This window comes from Lycorma delicatula, chromosome 4 (genome assembly GCF_047948215.1).
Source record: "Lycorma delicatula isolate Av1 chromosome 4, ASM4794821v1, whole genome shotgun sequence".
NCBI lineage: Eukaryota > Metazoa > Arthropoda > Insecta > Hemiptera > Fulgoridae > Lycorma > Lycorma delicatula.
This window is the reverse complement of record NC_134458.1, coordinates 83,145,155-83,169,173: the sequence shown is the minus strand read 5'-3', so window position 1 is coordinate 83,169,173 and position 24,019 is coordinate 83,145,155. Positions and strand designations below refer to the sequence as shown.

Below are 24,019 nucleotides of genomic sequence, written 5' to 3'. Positions count from 1 at the left end.
TCAGTCTCTCTGAAGGTAGATTATGTTTTTCTTTACTATCCCTTATCTTTCTTTCTCATTTTCCTTCTACAATAGTAGGTCTGACCCTGCTAAGTCTGTACTAACTTAGGATGACAGGATTTGAAGCACCAGCGAAACATCAGTGTAATTCGGTCAGGCGATCAGGGTCTGCCATTAGATCGACCTAGGAATTTCATTTCCTGTCTGGTGGCTAGACAGTAAGTACTAACGTAAAACTGTTAAAGTTGAATCCCTTAAATCCTCTTAAATACAAATAAATACAAAATATATATTTATATTTTTATATATTATTGTTTCTACTAAATATACAGCGGTATTATGTTGTGTTATATAATATTAATTCAATATACTTACTATATGTTATTTTAAAACATTGATATTTATTTTGAAAAAACTGCACAACATCTGTAGATCTCTAGATCAGTATTAATATTATCAACTCATCTTAGTTCTATAAAGTTTCATAAAACAAAATGGAAATTGATTTTAAGTGATCTTTTTCATCACCAGAAATTTTTTTTCTATTTTAGATATAACAGGTACAACTAATATGAAAGCTGCCTTGAAAGTAGTCAGAGTTAAAAAAATACTGAAGAATTTAAAGTAATAACTGAATTAAGATTACTGTATATTTATAAACAGTAATACTGTACATTATATTTGTTAGAATGTTATTGTAAAACAATCAATTAAGTAGCAGCTTCCTCCTGAGGATTCATTTATTCATAGCGGTAAATCCCAAGATATTCAGGGCACATGAATAAAAAGTTAGTTTTAAATGGAAAAGTTATCTTCATTTCAACATTGTTGGACAAATATACTAAATTATAAATATTAGTTGACGAGATGTTTTAATTCATGTCGTATTTAATGAATTTCTAACGTAAAAAATAGTCGTAATTTGTTCACTGTATAATTTTTTTTTTTTTAATTTCATCATCGGACAATTTATATCTGGTTAAAAAATATAAATTTAAATAGTATAAAGTAATTCAATCAAAAAAAAATTATCAATATGAAGAATGTATCGATAAAAACAGTGAAGGAGTAAACCAGTGAAAAAGAAAAATGGCGAATCGCTGATTAAATCACTGATAGAATTATATTGGTTAAGCTATATTATAAAGATTTCACGTAACCGATTCTAAAATTAGTTATTTCATTGTCGTTCAGCTTATTTCTCACAGTTTTAATTGTAAAAAAGTATAGAAGTAAAATAATGTTTACTATTGCTTCTTATTTCTTGATTATTATTGATTCTTGTTTCTATTAACCTTATACAGACTACTTGTTGAACCCGTTTAGAAGTAAGCCGCAGCAAACGAAATTTTTAATTCGGTAGTCTTAGTGGGATATAAATGATATTTTTTCAGCTTTAAGAGGCATCTACTTTAATATTTTCGGCAAACACATCACTAGCCATCGAATTTCAACCCGTCCGAGGAATTCTTGCTCTTGTTGAATTTTAACATCACCGACCTACAGATAAATCGGTCCGATAAACCGCGTCGAGCGGCACGTTTGTCTCTACAGTAAATGTACTTCAACGGTTTAGTTTTTAATATAATATTTTGATGTTTGATATATTTGTACGTACCTGTATTTCCAGTCGAATTTGCTTTTATGAAGATATAAAGACAAGACCGGGACGTCTGTCAATTCGGTTTCTTGTCCTCCGGCTTCCAACAGCAGTACGGTCCAATCAGGAACCTCCGTCAAACGGTTGGCGATGACGCATCCTGCCGATCCACCGCCGATGACGATGAAGTCGTATTCTTCGCGAACGTTTTTCACATTTATGGGCTGATTTTCTGGATCGTATAGGTCGTAATTGTAATACGCTAGCGCAGCAAGAAACGTAGGTAGAAAAACGAATTTACTTATACCTACGATTCCAGATGCTGCTTTAAGCGCGCCGACCACAATACTGCTTATATCTACCATTATTTTTTCAACGATAAAACTACAGTTTTAATTAATTAAAAGATTAATTAATTATAGTCTATTTCTGTTTATAATAATAAATTAAAATAATTTATTGTAATTTTAACCGTTATTAAAATGTTAATTATTATTATTATATAATCTGCTTTGTTACACACAAACAATCGGTTTTATTTATTTATTGAAATATCATAAAAATTGAGCAAAAATTAAGTTAATAATAATTCTAATAATTCCAGGGTCTATTTGTCTCCGTGATCGATAGTTTGCATCGGTCGGATATAAACTCATTATTCATCTCGTTCCTTTAACTAGGAAAGATTCAACTGAAAAATAATCTATACACTTTGACACAAAATCACTAACGTTACAGCACTTTTGCTCTGCTGTTTTATAATAGATGTAATCCATCTTAGAACTGTGCGCTTAAAGTCGTAGTCGATTATATGTTAATTGGTTTTAATGAGACTTATCAATATTTATCTGTAATTTTAACTTTCAGCGGTACAAAAAGTTTCTTTTCGATTCATTTATTCACTTTCATTTCTATTGTGATTGCGTCGTACAGCTCTTTTTGTTTCATTTACATATGGATGTTATAATAGTTGTTTTTATTTCTTATTCCTATTCGTAACACTTTTTTGTATTGCAATCGATAAAAGATAATTAACTTCGTACTTAAGAGATATTCTTGTATTCTTGCCTAGTAGATGAACGAATCGAATAATTTTTAACGTCTACGATAAGGTTTCGTGTACACCGAATTGTGAACTTGAGTGTTCCTGCAACATAAATAAAAAAATAATTATTCTTAAATAATTAGGCTTTTTACATAAAATAATTATCATCGAGCTGAATTTGTCAATTTTTAAAAAAATACCGTCAAAACGTTTGAACGTAGTTGATAGCTAATTATACACAGTACCGACCGATAATTAATTTTAAAAAACTTAAGAGAGGAAAATAGATTAGATGTAAACTTTTTTATCACCCTGTTTGGTTCACTTCGGGTGCAGGATAACCGTGTCAAATCTTTATCTCATCGTTGCTTAATCCTATTTATAAGTTAGGGATGATAAAATATTTCTTTCCTGAACTAAAAAAATGCACTTTAAACAACGGCCAATACTTTAACGAAGTACAAGTTATCGGTAGTAGACTGCATTGAAATTTATAAATCGTTATTTTGGAATCGCTCGTTTAATATTTTTGGATCGCTGTAAACTGTGATTAAAGTGCGTACAAACGAAATAAGATACAAATTCTGTAAAACCTATGTTAAGTATAAATTAGGTCGGTTACAGGAAGCGTATAGAATTCTGTATTACTAATATTATTTTAAATATTCAAGTACGAAAATTCAAAATTAGATAATTAATCGCCTACGCTCTGAATCGATATTACAGTAATTAAAATGTATAACCGATAAATTACATTACTCTGTGTATACAGTAATTTATACATCTTGTTCTACAAGTACAAATACTCTCTGTTTTTGTAGCTTTAATCGTGAAGACTTACACATATTTTCCATTTGTTTTTGCTTTGATTTCGAATTTTTCGAGTACCATTATGAGCGCTAAGTGAGCGTCCCTGTTATACGTTTAAGTTGGTTTGTTATTTTGTAGCGGGCTTCTTAAAATAACAATTTAGCCTTCTTGACATAAACACAATTTCCGATAAATAAATAAACTAACCGATTCAATTTTCCTCTTTATACTCTTCTTATATATATGTATACATGTATATATATGAACTTGCATGACAAACGTATATTAAGTTGTTAAACAATTATTACTCACGTATAATTTGTTTTTTATTTAACACCGAACACTGTTGATAACTAGCCGACACGTTCATAAAGTTTTTTTTTTGTTTTATTTTATAGCGATTGGTTAAAAAATAAAAATTATTATTAAAAATGGTCAAATTATTAAAAATTATTATTTTGTTCATGTCTCATATTTCTGCATAAATTAGATTATACATCTGTTGATAATAATTTATTGATTTTATATGCTTTTGTTACTTTATTAACTTTCTCTTTGATAATAATTTATTATAAATAAATTTTTATATAAATTCGTTCTTGATCCTTTATCGACTTGTGTTATTTTTTAATTTAATTTGTATATAAATATATATATATATATATATATATATATATATATATATATATATATATGCAGGCAAATTATTTAATTTCATTAATGCACAAAGTAGCCGTATTGAATTAGATGTATTCGGTTTTAAAAAAGTGTTTTACGTTGTTTATTATGAAACAAAATCGGGAATCTGGATATTTTACGTATATTATATACTCCCGTCATTATTATTAGGTCGCTCTGATTTATTTTTTTTATTTTTTATTTAATGTGTACAATATATTTCTTTAAATTTTTTAACTATTTGAAAAAAGTTAATTTAGTTTAAACAAACCAGATATTTTTATCATTTTGATTTTTTTATACTGTAAAATTAACAAATTCATCTGAAGATGGTAGTCAGCCACTTAAAGCGCTGTAATCACTTGTAATCATAACCATCTAAAGCGTTTAATCAAGAAAATACCCGCATGTAACTATTTCTTTTTTTTATTATTTATTTTATTTTTTTATTAATTTCATATTTAAATTTTTTAACTATTTGAAAAAAGTTAATCTAGTTTAAACAAACCAGATATTTTTATCATTTTGATTTTTTTATACTGTAAAATTAACAAATTCATCTGAAGATGGTAGTCAGCCACTTAAAGCGCTGTAATCACTTGTAATCATAACCATCTAAAAAGTTTAATCAAGAAAATACCCGCATGTAACTATTTCTTTTTTTTATTATTTATTTTATTTTTTTATTAATTTCATATTTAGATGTGATGATGCTGAGAACTCTGTTTAATAAAAAAAAGTTGTGTTTCTACGTTTAATTCGACGGTTTAAGAATGAATTGTTGAAGGCCCATTACATTTATATTAATTAATTAGAGAGATGGTAGACGGATAGAGCATTACATTATATAACGTTTCATTATCTGTCACTTCAGTTTAGGAAAGAAAAGTTAAAACGCATCGAGCGTGTCGCCTCTTTCGTGTTTATCGAATAACAAAACATTTTAATGAAGAAAGTGAAAAGGCACTAAACATTTACGCTTAATAAGTTATTACAAGTCGCTTCGTTACTCGTTTTCATTACGCATTACCATGTACTGAACTTTTGATATTACAAAATGTTTTGTTACTCGATTTAATAAACAGTTCTTGTAATTTCTAGCCGAAAGATGAACGTGTCTTACTGTTAGGATTCGAGTTAGTTCCTATTGAATCGATTGGACGTTAGGAATCCAACTTTATAAGGTCGACATGTAAGGCCTTATTATAAAGTTGACCTTATTCTTGATTCCTTCCTCTCCGACGCTGTTCCGTGAATTTTGGCTAAACGTTAACCGGATCTTCGCTAAGAATGTGAGGTCCTTTACGCTTATTGGATTCTCTGTATACGTGCGGTTCGCTGTAAATAATCCTTGATGTATGACCTACCTGGTTGGTCTAGTGGTGAACGCGTCTTCGCAAATCAGCTGATTTCGAAGTTGAGAGTTCCATCGTTCAAATCCTAGTGAAGGCAGTTACTTTTATACGGATTTGAATACTAGATCGTGGATACCGGTGTTCTTTGGTGGTTGGGTTTCAATTAACCACACATCTCAGCAATTAACTCACACATCTCAGTCGACCTGAGACTGCACAAGACTACACTTCATTTACATTCATACATGTCATCCTCATTTATCCTCTGAAGTATTACCTGACGGTGATTCCCGGAGACTAAACAAGAAAAAAAAATTGATGTTTACAGGGATTTTTAAGGCTACGATGTAAAAAGCTGCGAAACAGGTCATTGTTTTGCGTTATAAACGCTTAACAACAACCTTTTACACGGGGTCAAAAAGCAGGGTTAATTTAATCGATCAGTTTTACTTCCGTAAAGGGTAACGCGTCGATCTTTTGTTGCTTAGTTTAAAACGACGAATCTTTAATCCGATCGAAAAACTTTCGTTTAAATACAACCGACTCGTTTACTGTTCTGCGTCTCCAGACGATGCGACTGTAACGATAAAAATACTTCGAAATATACATTTCAGTGACAAAGCGTTTGCTTCGATTTTAATAACAACTTACACAGAATATTTTTTATTAAAGTACGATTTAAAATTTATCTACTTTAATTCTAAATTCGAAACCTGAAATTCAGGAATGCGATTCGAATTTGACAGATCCAATCTTTTTGAATTATTTAGATTTCTTTCTCGAATAGAAACCGTTACGATTTAGACCCGTATATATTTCTCTCTGTTGATCTATCATCATTATTACTTTGTTAATCTATCAGGTAGGTGCTCCAAAAGTAATGAGAAAAATCAGTTACCGTCCGAGAATGACGTACAAAATAACTGCTGCGATGAATAGAGGACGGATATCTTATAACAAACTGAATTTACCGCTCTGCTAACGGCGATTAGATAGATATAAGAGGTACATATACCTCTTATATCGTATTTAAACGACGAGAAGTCTACATAGTAGGAATTATATACGATGTAGTAAAATATCCATTGTATTTATATTTATTATAACAAATTATTACGTAATATGCCGATAAGCAAATCCCGATTCAATTTAGTGAAAACGGCGTTGTCTCAAAGAAATAAAAAAAAAGCAGTAGATATTTCATCAAATCTTAATTCTTTACTTTAATTAATTATTTAATGACAAATACTATTAATTTATTATAAGACAAAGGAAATTACGAATGTACTTTTCTGCGAGTTGTAATCCTCTCTTATCTAATTTACTTCGTTTATGACTTAAATTAATAATTAATTACGGATGAGACATTAATTATAAAATATTATTTTTCTTTGTTACAATTATTATTTATAATATTTTAACCTATTTATCAGACTTACAGTTTTTAAATGTTACTTCGTCGAGGTTTAATTTTTGTTTTAATTTCGTAATATCTTTTAATTTATGAAAACTGAATAATTAAATGCAATTAATTTATATTATCGCTTAATTTCATTTCATTTGTTCCTCGCTATTATTGTTACGATCTAGAGTCATGCTTAAGAAGTTTATTAAAGCTTTCTATAAACCGATATGAATTCACATCTTTGTCGCAATTAATTATTTTTTAAATTATGTAAAAGATTAATTGTTTAAAATAAATACGGAAAAATTATTTTTTAGAAGTAGGCTACAGTAATAAAAATTTTAGAGATCTAGTCTTTAAAATTAATATTTCTATTCCCGGTGAAATAGCTTTAATATCGCTTACGTACGCCTAATCCTAATTCTTAGTTTTATTTCAAAGTATCGATCATGTGTATATTTTTTTGACTGATGGTGCAGTTGGAACGAGACCTTGCCACCAAATCCGTTAGAAACAAGGAAAAACGCGTTTGCAGCAGCTTTCTACCGTCTCCTCCAAAGAATAGCAAGTACAATTCGGTGTTTAATATTATAAGTTGACCGTATATTCTTATTGAAATATGGGACCGACCGTGCTGTACAGTGGCCCGATTTTCTCATATTATTGATTTTCGGCTGTTAGTTGTACAGTGGCCCAATCTAAGATAAATTAAAAAAAAAATCGTAAAATATTTTGAGTCAAAATTTTTAAAATTTTATAAAACGTGTTTAAAGTAAAATATTAATATAAAAAATATATTTGTATTAAAAAGTTCCGGGAAATATTACCTGAAAATTTTATCGTACTAAAATTAAAAAAAAAAAATTGAATAAAATGTGTCCATTAAATATTACACAAAAGTATTCGTAATTTAAACTAAAAAATAACCGAATAATAAATGATCAAACTAAATTATAACGCAAAAATAATAATATAATTAGAATTTAAGAATAATCGAATAAAAAACTGTGTAATAATACTTGAGTCTGTTTTGTTAAACAATAAATTGTGTAATGAAAATGTTACGCCAGAATATCCTGATATGACAAAAAAAAAAATTTTTTTTAAACTCAAATTATGATATCGCTTACTGATAATTTAACCTCGTGATGAATTTAAAAATAAAAATCTTTGAAATTCGTGTCCGGTTAATTTATCTACATGTACATTTATTTTCTACTGAATAATTTTTTAAGAAGGAAAAGCTTTTCTTAATGTGCTCGTGAAAATCAGAGCGATTAACGTCGAAATAATAAATTATAATTAAAATTCTTTTAAGGTGTCCTTTTTCGATTGAAATTTTTTATTTACTTAAATTTTGTTCATAAAGGCAAAGCTCTCACTGTTGGGACATTTGAACCGGTTAATACATGAAGAACTCTATAATTACCAATATGTTTGTGAACTTTATTTGATTTCGGAAAAAATATTGAAACATTTCACACCGTTTTTCATCAACGGGTGTCTCGTTATTTTCCCATTCTTGAAATTTTTCTTCGTTTACGTGTACCTTTAAACGGGGAAAAAATCATCGATTTGCTCTGTTTCGTCGACCGCTGTGTTAGATTTGATTGAATTAACGTAGTCAGGAGACTCTTCGGTTGCTTTCCACCCTGCTTTCTTACAAAGTGGTATCCATCGGTATTTTTCGACTTCTTTGAAGCGATTGTACATCAATCTGAATAGGCGATACAGCTGTCACTGCATCTGTTTTGAACAGCGACTAAACAATCATCCTTTCCACTACCAAATCCTTAATTTTTTTTCGAATAACGAGAGGTAAAAACTGTTCTGTTATCTTGATTAACGCTTTGTTTCTTAAATCGTAGAATGTGGCTGCTACTTCAACCGAAGAATTTTTTTTGTGATTCAGTTTTTAAAGTCGTAGCTTGAAAAATAGCTGGACTACGGAGAAAGTAAAGCCGTAGTTCAGATGATGAATCGTCAGAAAGTGACACTGGACTTAATCGCAGTAGGACACCGGTCTTGATTAAGAATGTAGGATTTGATCGGCTGGAAGATCTGGAATAGTGTATCGATATCAGAAAGGAAAGAAGATCACTTGATGGTACTGCACCGTGTCAGTTGGCGGCATTCGGTTTCAATAGTCGCACATAGCTTTCAAAACGTTTGTTCTTAATGTGTAAATATTAAAAAACGTTAAAGTTTTTCAAACACACGTTGGAAATCAATCGGTAGGTTTTTGAAGCTATGCTGCAGAAAATATAATTATATGCAATATTTATGAGCAGAGATGGTTAGCAGTAATATGAGCTGCACGATTAGGACCTACTAGAATTGTGTTAGACCTTTCTGACGCGTTGTACATACATTGTTGACACTTCATCTAGCAGAGTCGATAATTACAGTTTGTGATGTCAACACATAATGTAAGCAACTTGGTTTTTAGATCGGTAGATGCCATAGCATCCAAAAATACATTTGAAAATTATGTCAGAAGGTTGATCTGCTATTTTATGAACGTCTAAAACTTTCTCTTGAATTTATCAGGAAGAAAATATCTTATTTACGCAAGACATATTTTAATACCGCAATGATTTGAACAGTCAGAATTGACCGACACAAATGATTTTTATAAAGGTTCCTTCAAAGATCAAAGATCCGTCCAAGATTAAAAAATTCAACAGCATTCAGTTCAAAAACTGTACGCACGGTGCCTCACTTTTTCCCTTGCGCAAGAATAATTTTCTTCAAAACATTTCTTAATTAATTAAGAAATGCAAACTGTTGATCTAAATGTTTATTTACGAATGACAACGTGATAAGCCCGTATTCCTTTTACAGACGCGATTGATTTTGATTTAATGTAAAAAATTTGAGTTTTAAAAAAGAGATCTTACTTGTTGAATTGAAGTATACAAAATATGTACGCAAATGAATACACTAATGTGTACACATTATTTTTGTTGTGTACATTACATTAATTTGCACACAGTATTTACATATTTACACAAATATGTATATAAATTTTTACATTTAAGCACAAGTAAATGTACATATTTGTGTATGGCGTCGCAGTGACAGAAATATGAATTTATAAGTAGAATTAAAAACCTTAAAACCTTAAAAACTTCGTTAATAAACAACACGATAAGACTGGCTCAGCGAAACAGTCACCGGTCGCCACGACCACAAGATTTGCAAAATTGATTACGCTCGTAAACGACGTACATTTTCTTCAACGGTTAAAATATTCCTATTTTTACTTGAAAACCCGAATAAGAAAAATTATTTTTTTAATTTTAGTCATTTTATTTGTTAAACTAATCTTTCATTGTTAAGTGATAAATTTATTCCTTTAGAATTATTAAAGATGCCTAACAGAATTACCGGTAGTCACCTGTGACGATACCACAAAAGAAGATCCGATCGATAGCGAACGGATGAAGTTAAAAAAGGAAATAATTAAAACAGTAGAGAAGACAAAGTAGAAAAGTAATAATCGGTAGAAAATAAAAAATAATGAGAAATATAGTAAAGCTTACGGATGAATGCAAAAAGCAGAAAATTATTTCGATAAGTGAAATTAATAGGCGGTGCAAAGTTACAAAGAAAGACTGGTTGAAGGAGAAGTGTAATTAGATACAGAAATATATTATTAACGGAAACGTAAATATAACGTATAGAAATGTAAGAAAAAATTTAGTAGAATGTTAAAGTATCATAGCTGCAGATGGAAAAACTTTGTTAAAGGAAGGAGAAAGGACTGGCAGGTGACAGGAATACATAGAAGAACTACGAAGAGGAGAAAAATTTACAGTATAATCCCAGAGGAGGAAAAATAAACTGATGGCGATTTTAGAGAAGATTCTGCACAACGATCAGAGTTCCACAAGCTCCGAAAGGCTTAAAGAAGACTAAAGCAGTAGAAATTGGTACATTGATTGAATTAGTGTGCCGTCTGGAAAAGTAGGACTGTATAAGCTTTAAGCATTACAGTGGAAAATTTGACTAAAAAATATCTTGGGATTTTACAAATATTCTAATCGTTACCGATTCGAAGAATGGAGGGGAAGATAGGTGTGACGATTAACGACTTCTAGATCAGTCTAAAGAGTTCTCGCATAAAGGATAGTTTACAGGCAAATGTTCGTGATGTAGCAGGTGCATTAGATGAAGACCGGTTCTGTTTGAAAAAGAGTACGAGTACGGTAGAGACCGTTCTGGCTCTCCGATTAAGTTTAGAAGTCAGGCTTAAAAAGAATAGTCACCTACATGGCATTTGTACATGTGAAGAAAACATTTAATAACGTTTAAAATTTTAAAAAAATTCGGACATAAATAAGGGAAGAGAAGGGTATATAACCCGCATAAGAAACAGGTAGCAGTTAACAGTAATAGAAGATAAAGAAAATTGAGCTTTAATTAAGAAAGGAGTGAGACAACGACGCAGTATTTGTCCATTGCTTTTCTGCATGTAAATAAATGAAGCCGATAATAAATCGATAATAGAAAAGAAGTACCTAAAATTTTATCAAATTATCATAATATACCGTGGAAATTAGTAGTCCTCGCAATAATAAACATAATATTATCAACTTCTTTCGGATCATTTTATTTTTGTTATTCAGCTTCCAAATATTTTAAAATATTGGTCTTTCATACTATGGAAATATATGAGCTTTTACTTTCCGCTTGTAGGTCGGTTATGGCATGCGAAAATCTTATAAAATATTTAACAATTTATTTTTATTTTTTTTAATTTACTGATTTAGTAAAGCTCTCTTAAACTTTTTAAAGGAATTTTATATCCTACTTAAGTTTTCGTTAGAAAAAATTAAATATTTTACATTATAGAATTCGGGATTTTTTATTTTTATTATTAATTAATGTGTAGGTTGTAAAATTGATTATAACGTGTTTTGTTAGGCCGTTTATTATCTTACATGTGTACCCTTGTATGTATATATTTTTTAAAAATAAAAATAAAGGTGAAACTTTTTTTATGGTAAATTTTAGTTAATGGTCTTAGTAGTAATTATTATTACGTAAAATAATTTAGAAAGTTTCGATAAATTTGAAGAATTTTAATAAAAATTTTGTCGTACTAACCGGTTGTAAGAGATTACAAAATAATTTGTTTCAGTTAGAAAGGTGCAATCTTAAAAAAAAAATCGTCTAATAAATATTTGTAATTATGAAACTTTTTATCGAGAATTAAATATCGTAAAAGAATTACACTGTTTTGAAGTAAAAAGTTCATTAGCAAAACTGTTTTCCTTTCTTTTTATTTAGTTTAGCATTCAAAACTAAGTAGATAGAGATGTTCTATGTAAACGTTATAGAATAGTACTCAATTTTTCAGGTTCATCAGGGACTCGGACGTAAGGTGACTCTGTAACAAGTACAGTATTACAGTTTTAAAAAACCCTTCGCAGCGCTATCGGTCTTTATTAAATTATATCACTGTACTTCTGTGCAAATAAAATTCTGAAAAAAATTTAGAGCAAAATCTAGATAATATTATTACTAAACGGTTAGTCCCTGTTGGAAGCCTTAAAAATGGTTACATTGTCACGATACACCAAACTTATTATTTATAGTTACATTTAGGAATAAAAATAGGTCATTTGGGATATTTTTATCGTAACAGATTGTTGAGTTGTTAGGGAAAATAAGCATAAACTATATAATATTCACGCTGTTTACGCTACTTCGTTTTTACCAAAGCTATTTACGTTTACAACCGAAAAACAAATAATTTCGAGTTAGTTACAAAAAAAACGGCACACTCATATTCGCGTTATAGGACAATAGACATTTATCATTAAAAATATCAGAATTTTTACTATACTATATTTTACACGCACAAAACCTTAGAAAAATCCTACTGTTGGCACGCGTGTCTGCTATTTTACCCCAATTATATTTATATTGGGTAGAAATATGCGAATAAAAAAAGAATTGCACTTTGTTTTAATAAAATCGGTCCAGTGGCTCGACTTATTAAAAAATATTTCACTGTTTCCAATGTTGACGTTCAAACATCTCTATGATATAAACGTAACTATCATGGTTGGCGTGCAGTCGAATGATAAAACGGGCTCGTAACAAAATGGGCTTAACCCAAGTACTTTTAGTTGCCTCGGACTCAACTGCAAGAACTCTTGAAGCTGGCCATCGATTTCGATTTATTATTAGTAAAATAAACATCCAAAATTCTAATTTTAAAAAGCGGTGATTTTATTATACTTCACAATGATTTATGGTAATTTTATTTGAAAAATCTGTTGAATAAATTAAAACGTAATTATTTTACGCTTCATTCATCGAAATTCTTATAGGTTTATTCCATGTGAATTCACGGACCAAAAATCCAATTTAAGTGAATTTGAAGCAGAGAAGCATAATCTTTGATTTTTTATTAAATTTTTTTTCCATCGAGCTGTTCATAAAATATTCACATAATAAGTGATCTCTTTCCTCGTATAGACTACATTTGTTTTTAGAAATAACCTACACATCTGTACAAAATTTACCGTGGAGTTTCTTTTGGTCCATCAATAAAACTTATTTAGGAAATAAAAATACTAGAGGGTTGATGCATGTTTTACAAATTTCAACTGACAGTAGATTTCAAACAAGTAAATAAGAGGACGTCGTGATTACTGATTGTTCCTCTGTTACTATCGATATACTCGTAGCTATAACATCAATTTTAATAATTAATATAAATGTGTACGAACAGTCATAATACTGTGAAATTAGACGGGTCTGGAAAAAAGAGTCGATTCAAAGTGGTTCGGTGACCGTCTTGCTGTATACAGCCGGAGATATTTTATTAATAATAAATTGCTTTTACTTTCACTCGACAATTGGATGTATTAAATTATGTATGTATACAACTGAAATCCCAGCAAGAATTCGATTAGATAGTAGTTTTTAAACGGTAAATAACTGCAGTTAAACTGGTTTTTGAAAGCAGAACGTTTAAGGTAGCACGTGGTCTTTTTGTCCATCCGGTCTTGAAAGACAAATTTTCTTTCAGGTTTTACCAGCGTTATCGGTTGTACGTGATCGTACGTACGTGTGCACCCACTTGTTGCTTTATTATTTGCGTTAAACCGCTTTGACCTTAAACTGTCACCACCGGTTGATTTCACGGTTTACCTGTATTTTCTCTAACTCTTTATTGCTCTTAATTAAAAATGTTAGTATACTCGTATTTTTGTTTATTTCTGTTTTGTTGCTACACCGATTGACTGCACCCGTTATTTAAGTTGTCTGTGTAATGTGATGTTATTCTTTGGTTATTTTCACGTTATAAATAGCGTTTTGGAAAGTTTATTTCAGTTTTTATTACAAAATCATATTATAGTATTTTTTTTTCCGTGTATTGAATATATAATAATGGACATAACTCCTAGAAAGCGTTCGAAAATTATTTCTCTTTTTGAGGATACCAGAATGACACAACGGAAAATAGCTTCTGAGCGTGATGTTGGACTAGGGACAGTGAATGCTATTTTAAAATATAAATTTAAAGAAACCGGTACCTTTTTACCTCAAAGGAAAGACAAATGTGGCCGTAAAAGAAAAACTATTCCAACACAGGATCGGTTATTAGTGCGGAAAAGTAACCTTGATCAAAAATTATCTGCTGTGGACTTAAATTGAGAGTGTGCAGCTGGTGAAAAAAATTTACACTCGACAACTGTTAAACGCTGACTTCTTGTAGCTGGACGGATAGTTCGTCGCCCGCCTAAAAATCAGCTTTTAACACCAGCAATGTATAAAATTTTGGGTCAAAGCAGTGAACAAAACAAGATTGGAAAAATGTTATGTTTTCCAACGAGTCACATTTTTATGTTCAGAAACAAAGGGTTCCATACGTTAGAAGAACGTCAAATAAAAATACATCACCGGCTCATATCCAACAATCTGTTAAACTCTCCAGAAAAAATGTTTTGGGTATTTTTCACATTTGAAAGCCCTTGTTCATTACTTCCAGTGTTGAAAAGCGATGGATATATAAAGATCCTGAAGGAAAAGGTTGTGACACAACTTCCAGAAATTCCCACAAGGCAAGTGTTCCAACAAAATTTGGCGTCACGTCAAACTGTCAAAAAAGTAGAAAAAAATTTTCCAAAACGAAACATTAAAGTGCTCCCGTGGCCAGACAACTTCCCAGGCGGTCTGATTTGTTAAAATTTAGGTATATATTTTTTATCGGCTCATAATTTGTTAACGTATCTATAAAAATAAAAGTGAAGTGAGAGTAAGGAATAAAACCAAATAATTTTAATATCCACAAAAACATTTAATACATATGAACAGTTGAATAGCTTAACACTTAATAGTTGAAATAACAGAGTATCAAATGTTTTATACATTGAAATAGCCCGATTTTGATACGTCCACTTGCCCATACATTTAAAAAAAAAATTAGCAAATGAATTAGTAACTTTCAAAGTAATTGGTTTCGGTTGTCTCTTTCGGAAATTATCTGCAGTCCGGTGTTTTCAAAGCCATGTTTTTAGATATAGCTTTTTGTTCGATATAAGTAAACAAACGGGTCACTGACTCACAGCGCTTGCTCAGTATTTTAGAACGTGTTAAGGTAACAGCAGTGTCCGTCGCGCACCATTTAAGTAAGTGTGAAGTGATAATATTTTCCATTAAGAAATATGATAATAAATATTTAATGTTAACTTAAAACGTAGGCCAGACTTAAGTTAAAACAAATTTTACGTGAATGGAAAATTTGTTATTTCTTCCAAAAATTAGTACCGGACCGGTATGTTCCGGCGCCAGTGCACCCCTGCTTCTAACCTATAAAACGTTTTTTATGATATCTGAAACAGTATGAAGTAATTTTTCCAAAATTATTTGGTGCTATTTCATTACCTTTTATTTAACAAAAAAAGGCGCAGAATAGTTGATCGGATTATATTTTGATACCATAATGATCATATTTAAAGAGAAAATTAACTCCTCATGATTTGAAGATGAAAAGTCAGAATTTTATTAACTGAAAGCCGTAAGAAATATTTTTTTTCTAAATTTCTTTCCGAATAGAAACACCGTTTTGCTGTCTCTTAAAACAAATAAGTACGTACGCAAGTACTGAGTTTAATATGAAGTGGGGTTATGTTAGCAAAATTTTGAGAAGATTGACTCCAAAATACTATCTAATCCTCCCTGGAAATATTATATTGCCGTAAAATTTTACTAATAAATTGCCCCGTATTCAGGAGTCTGTGTACAAGATTACGTCAAAATCGATTTATCCAGTCAAGCGTCATTAAGCTTCAAACACGCCAACACACGTGCATACGTACGTAAATACGAACATTACTCAAAAAATTGTATCCAATTTTTTTACTGATAACCGTAGTTTCCTTCTTGCAGCGTAGCTCTATTACTTTCCTAGCTCTGCTACGATGGTAGGAAATTAAAAGTAAATAAACGAAGAATATCTTGTTTTCAATCGTTATAGGCTCAGAAGTTAGGGTTTTATTTGTTGGCGTTTGAGGTTAGGAATCGATATTTATAGCTATTACATTACAACATAATAGGATGCATTTTTTTTTTGGATTGGGGAACATAAAAGAGAATTTAAGACATTAATACACAACTTAAAGGGAAATATTTTTCTCCGATTCACGAGTCGATTCCTATACCTCCCATCGTACGACGATGGGAGGTAAATTTTTATTTTAATACCGAAATCCTTATCGACTTATTTATAAGGATTATTTTTATTAAAGTAATAGAATTAGAAAATTAAAGCTTAGTAATATTATCGACTTCGAACGGTTGTTTTGTATGGCGATATGACCTGTACGACTCATGAACTTCACATAGAATTGTACTTGACCCAGAACATTTATACAGGTTTCAAACTCTTAATATATATATAAGTGAAGAAAGAACGATTCATTTTAGAAAGTAGTCAAGTAATTTGTATTAATTAAATGGAATATTACTCCTTAATATTTCACAACTTCCAGATTTCTACGGTGATTATAATAAACAAGTAAAGTTTGTGGTGTACAGGGCTCGAGTCTAACTAAAACTACAGTATTTTAATCTGAAAGTAGATGATTTTGATCCTTCGGAAAGTTTTCAAAATCGTTTGATTTATCTTTTATGTATTTTATAATATAAAAATAAATACGCACTTATAATACGAGTACATTTATTTTAAGTTAATTATATGAGTATATTTATTACATATTATATTCGACTATATATGTCGGAACGTATAAGGTTGTGTACGGGTAACCTCTAGTTTACGTTTCTTTTAACCGTATAACAAGGAGTGTGGAACAAAAAGAAAATTTTCAGATGGCTATAAACGGGACATAATACGATTCAATCTTATATTTCATCCGTAAATTCACTTTTTTAGTTACTCACATTAACATCTCTCGCGAATTAATTTTTATTAAATATTCATTTTTTATATCGTTATGTACGTAATTTTGATTTTGTGTTTTAAATCTTTAAGATTTAGAAAAATTAATTTAAATTTCGGATAAAGTATATCCGAAAGGAAAGTACAGGCTATCGGTAAAAAATGACATCGGATTTTCATATTTCTTAATAATTTAAGGTTTGAGTTCAAAGTTACTAAAAATCTTGTAACAAAATACTTGTGCTGTTGGGCTTAATTTGACTATACATCCGAAGAACTGTTTAACGATAATCGTGAGATGTGATGAATTAACTTTTCGTTAGGGGTATTCATTTTATGAAATTAAGAAAACGAAATCGTATCAGGGTGCTATATACTGTAGGGGATTTACTGAAAAAAGTTTACTTTACCGTGTTTTTTAGCTTATAAAAAATTAAAAAAAAAAATCATCGGAATTAACATAGTGAAAATTTTACAAAAATAAAAAATTACCCCGCCTCTAAAACGTACTTCTAACTTTCGATTATTTTAACCTTTTTATTGTTTTTTTTTTCCACAATGAGGTACTATCATTTTATGTTCTTACAGTTGAAACCATTGTAATTTGAGATGAATATGACGGCATTTTATACTATCCTAAGTATCTTAAAATAGGATTGCAATCGTGGGAATTCTTGTAAATTCTTACCAATTAAAAAATCGGTCGAGACATTCTTTTAAAAATTAAATGATATCTACGTCTGTAAACGTAGTTCATTAAAAGATTTTTGAGATTTACCGATTAAAAATGTATGTTTTAAAATTGTTATTTTTATTATTACTTTTAAATAATTTATGGCTGTTCCTAGATTAGATTTTGTCATTTTTAAAGTGATAAATGTATTTTAATTATGTTTATTCTAAAGAAAAATAAGTTTTAATCCGAGAATCTATTATGTATTTGTGTACGAGTGCATAGATTAAAGAAAAATACTTTGCGCTAGTCAAGTGATTTTACATAACAATTGTATTGAATAAACGACAGAGATTATTTACCTCATCGATTTCTGCTCGACTATTGTTAGGTAGTGTAGATGTCTTTATTATTTTTTTTTTATATTTCTGTGCATTATCCGAGCGTAAGAAATTAGCATCGTGTTTCTCACATCGAGGAAGTTTGACGGCGGTTGCCATTCATGCCATGATCCATCCGTTCACCGTTCTGTCATAGTTCTTTTCATAATCTGTCATACACGGCGGTCAAGGTCGTTATTTTATCGTTTAATATTCGTTTCTGGCGATTACTTTACTTTTTCATTAGTTATATTTTTTATTTATTGTATATAGATTTATATATATTTTTTCTTTTGTTTTTCTGATAATCTTTTGTTACAGGAGGTTTCTGTTTATTTGTGTGTGTGTGTGTGTGTGTGTGTGCGCGCACGCGCAAATGGTTTCTTTTTAAAATTCTGTGGTGATGTTTTTTTTAAATATTTAACTGCACGCAAACGCATACGGATACAAAGGAGCATTAATTAATTTTGGCACAGCCACAGAATAGTTTTTCTCGATTAACTACAAAATTAAAATATTAATTAAAAATAATAATAATTGATAAAAAAAACTGAACGATAAGTTTGGAGAAATTATTCCCTTAAAATATCCCTTTTTTATCTTTACTGTATCTTGAGAACTGAGTTAATTAATATAAAATAGTCAAAATATGCAAGAAATCGACAATTTGTTTTTTTGATAATTCGGTTATTATATTAAGTAAAAATTCACATAATTTTTTTTTTAGAAAATAAATTTAAAAATTGTATTTTATATCAATTTTAAAATAAGATGTAAAAAATCATTTTTTCACAAAAAATATATCAATTTTTTCTAGTTGTTAATTTTTTTTTACGGCTGTATTATAACGTTTGAATTATTAATTATAACGTTTGAACGCGGATGGAACCTGTATCAGTATGAAACAGATTTTCATTATTATGCAAAAGTTCAAACGATCAAAAGCCTACTCTTTTCAGCCGCTGACCGATCAGAAGCGGGTATTGTTTAACGTATCGACTGTGTTTTTTTTTTACTTTGATTTTAATCCGATTTAGTAGACGTTAATTTGAAAGTATACTGATAGATAACTAAATTTCTATATTACACTGTTTATCCTTTTTTTAACTATGTCGAATCTGAGGAAGAAATATTTTTAACGCCGATAGATATTAAAGAAAAGGCAAAACTTATGACTAATAACCTATTGCCACAGAAATGTATTGTTTAATGTGTTTTTTGAAAAATTAAAAAAAATATTCCGTAAACATTGTACTCATTCTATCGTTGATTTAAATCCATAATCCCAATATTTTCTCAGCTGTAGAAAAATGCGGTATGCAACTCTACAATTATCGCCATTAATGCGAAGTTTACGACACGAGGCTTATAACTTACTTCCCACTCCTGCATTAATGGCTATCATTAGAGTCTCGTTGCGTAATTTTTTATTTTAATGTATAAATATGTATAATTAAAAATCACTACATCATAATAATACATGGTAATCGCTTTACAGAATTACTTTGACTTGTGTAATTTTACAGCGATTACATTATCGTCAGTTTGAACACATATTATTGCCAATAATTTTTACTGTCCGATACAATACATCACAATTCCTTTTAAATTTAGATGATTTTTAAATCTCTTTCTATAGATTCTCGCGTCGTCAGTCTCTTTTTCCATTCCTGATATTTAGTTGATAGTGCGACTATATTTCTACGCTTCCTTCTGCAGTTTCTCTTTCGCGTTACAGCTGCAAAACCAGGGTAAACAATCCGTTTCATTGTAGAAATTTGCTTACATTTCCGCAATTAAATTCGCTAACGTCTTCTGCTGCTGCATTTTCTGTTACTTTTTCATGAGAAAATTTAAGATTTATTTAATTTCTTAAAATTGCGGTTATGTAAAATTTCACTCTCATTTTACGTACTACCCCCAAAAATATTTTTCGTTTTCACCTGTAATTTTGATAAATACTAGCGCATAAAACAAGTTGTAATTCAGAAATAAGGCTCAATTATTCAAGATTTTTCTTCGGCGGTATAAATTAAAGCTCGTACAGATTACAAAGTAAAATAATATTTTAACGTGTTAATACAAAAACCTGTACCTGTATCAAAGTGACGCGACGTAAGAAAAATGTGTATACTATTTAATTCAAAATATTTTATTCTACAAAGAAAGATTAATTTTCAATGTTAAAAGAAATTAAATTATATTAATTATATTATACGCGTGTTTTACGCTATATCACATTTATATAACATTAAATCTGAACTAGAATAACATTCCCAGACTGATCTGTTTATGCAAAGACAGCCTGAACCTTCGATCGGAAGGATAACTTTTTCTCAATTCGACCAGTACGTTGGTGATTAGTTATTAGTATTTCCACAGAAACAGTTCGGACGTCTAATAAGGTTTTTTATATAACAGTCGAACAACACGTAATAAAAATTTAATTTATACATTTTTGAAGTCGGCACATATTCGGTTACATTACATAAAGCCTTTAGGCTTGACATTTATAATTATAACGTAAATAAAACATTAAGATATTAAACAAAATTAAGACCGTTCGTCGTATAATTTACCAAGAAAAGTATATATATATGATTTATGATCATTTGGAGTAATATCAATATGCTGCTTATTTTTTCTGTTTTAATGCGCAAGTGAAATTTTATTTACCTTCGATAATTAAACTCGATAAAATATTTATTATAATTTTGTTTTATTTATTCAGATGTAACTATCAATAAATGTCTCCAAATTGAATAAAAATAAAAATAATTAAAAAATATAATAACAAATTATAAATAAAATTCATTACTTGTTTTTGAAGCCCATCTTTTTTTAAGTTTTATAATTTAAAAACGTCGAATCTCGTTTGCATTATTTTAACCGAGCCAAGTAAATTAAAACGATGTTATTAATTTTAAACAGATAGAAGATTAATGGTATTCGCTGGAAATAATTTTGAGATGATTACTAAAAGTTGTTATTTCATAGTTGGTTTTTTTAAATCTCGCTGTTTTTATTATATATTTTTACTTGCTTGGTAATTTTCTTTAAGTTATATGAGCTATGAACTTCGTATGTTAGAAAATATTATTATTTTTAATCGTTCATCATTTCAATTGTAAATTTACTTCAAAAAAGTTTTAAAAAATGTAATGATCAAGTAGATCAAGAATTAGTTATTACGTGGATGCATTTGAATTCTAAGTTGTATACCGATGTAAAACGGCAGTTATCTTGTATTCATGTAGTTGTTTTTCGCTCAAACCCACCGGGTTGGTCTAGTAGTGAACGCGTCTTCCCAAATCAGCTGATTTGGAAGTCGAGAGTTTCAGCGTTCAAGTCCTAGAAAAGTCACTTATTTTTACACGGGTTTGAATACTAGACCGTGGATACCGGTGTTCTTTGGTGATTGGTTTTCAATTAACCACACATTTGAGGAATGGTCGAACTGTGTGAGACTGTGCAAGGACTACACTTCATTTACACTCATACATATCATCCTCATTCATCCTCTGAAGTATTATCTGAACGGTAATTTCCGGAGGCTAAACAGGGAAAAAAGAAAGAGTTGTTTTTCACTGTAAAAATTATTACATCGTATAAATTAATGTAAAATTAATTTTCGTCTCTATTTATTACTTTTATTTGTTCTTTTTTCTTCGATTATTACAGGTATACGTACTCTGCAAGTGTGTGTTTTTATATGTACCTATATAGAAATTTATGGATAGAGTATGCATTTTAACGTACTACTCGTATAAAGAGAAACTATAAGTAGAATTAACGTCCTCAAGATATTCATAAATATTAGTCTGAAAATCGCTTTGCCTTTAACTCGCACAAAGAAAGTATTTAAAACACGTAAGTTCTTCAGGTTTTTGGCTGTACCTGTGCGTGGACGTGACAGAGACAGTGGAGCAGCTAATTAGCGGTAGTAAAAATACAAATCGCTTTGAATTTTTTCAGAGGAATTTGACGTTTAGCGATTTGTTTTTAGTCAAAAGGCCGAGATCGACTTCATTGTATTCAACTTTTTTTTCTGTGAAGGTATGCGATTTCATTTCATTATTTAAATTTATCTTATAAAAAAATATGAATTACTAAAGAAAATTCCTTTAATATAACTCGACTATTTCTAACATATATGTCTGTGAAATGCCCAAAAAGCAATCACAATCCTTGCCTGAGTCGGGTGTTTTAGGTCTTCTGATTACCGAGTACTTTTTGAGTAACAGCAATTCGATCAAGAATTGATGTTTAAAAAAAATCATATATTTTCTTTCCGATAAGTAGAGTGTAAAATTTATTTGCAGTAATGATAACGGCCGAGATTACTTCTCTGAAGTAATACTTATAAATAAAAACGTGATTAATTACTTCGAGTCTGTACAGGCGATGTACAGAAGTATTCTGAGAAAACGATTAATCGGAGCCTTGTTTTTCGAGCAGAAATTCCCGTTATTAGCCTTATCTTACTAGACGGTCGTTACTTTATTTTCCTTAACTAATAAAGAGGTTAATTTTCTTTTTATACCACATCGTCGCTGTCGTAATAATTGCCATCATTAATTACTGTACATTCTTAGTTATCAAAACAAGTAGTTTTACCTTAAAAATGTCAAAGTTTTGAATAGTAGATTCTGAAGGTGGTCATCGATCTCTGTCCAAATGTTCTTCTAGTCGAGTTTTTATTTTCCATTACACGATACAACATAGTTACAGAGGTAACTTCTGTAATAATTTTTTATCCCAGTTCTACGTTTCGAGGGAACGGATCACTTTTATACCTCATTCTACAAATAGCTCTGCATGAAAAACTCGGATGTTATTTGATCCGGCGATCTCTCGGGCCGAAGAATAAATTTTGAATTTAGATACAACGTGGTTTTGTCTCGACCGGTTGCTTCATCTTCTCCAAAGCACATATCCGAACCAGATTCTCGCTATTTGATTAGATACAAATTCTTCAATCGTGCAGACGTATCTCTGAGGTGACGGCAATAGCCTTCCTATTATTGTCCCAAAGAAATACGGATCGATTGACGTAGACGATGATCACACAACATTGCAGTTTAGTACTGTGCAGTGGTTCTCAATAAATTTCATTTGGATTTTTGTCGCCCGATAAAGATAGTTTTTGTTTATTCGCATATTCACACGAACGGAGGTGCGATTCATTACTCGTTTATGGATGATCGCCCGTTTCAGTGGCTCGCTCTTTATTTAATAAAATTAAAATAAGTACTGTACCTATTAGTGTCCCTTTTTAGCACAAACATTTAATCGAACGATACTGCAATTAAGTAACTCGGACTTTGTTAATGGGGATATTTATACCTATACTAATTAATATGTATGTTACGAAATTAGAAAAAGGAATATAGTATTAGCGTCAAATTCAGTGAAAAGGTAATTAACTCGAACTATTCTTAAATATATTGCATAGTTTTATTATATTTTGCGTCACTCGATTGTCAACCTATCCGGATTCATTTTATTATAATTACTTTTTATTGCAATCAGTTAAGATGTCTAAATACTTCTCTTTTATAATTTAATACCACATATTTTCACCCGCAAACGCACGTTTTCTCGCCTTGTGTTTTCATGTCGCGTGGAATATGTGAAGGCTAAAAATATGAAG

At 30.1% G+C, this 24,019-nt stretch overlaps 1 protein-coding gene across 1 annotated transcript in view; it reads right to left on the bottom strand.

Annotated features, from left to right (window-relative positions):
- LOC142322885 (glucose dehydrogenase [FAD, quinone]) overlaps positions 1-24,019 on the bottom strand; it is a 117,185-nt gene that overhangs the window by 16,709 nt on the left and 76,457 nt on the right. The window contains exon 2 of the mRNA XM_075361978.1: positions 1,619-2,747. Within this exon, the coding sequence (XP_075218093.1) occupies positions 1,619-1,965 (347 nt within the window). The 5' untranslated portion in view covers positions 1,966-2,747. The remainder of the gene's footprint in view (positions 1-1,618; positions 2,748-24,019) is intronic.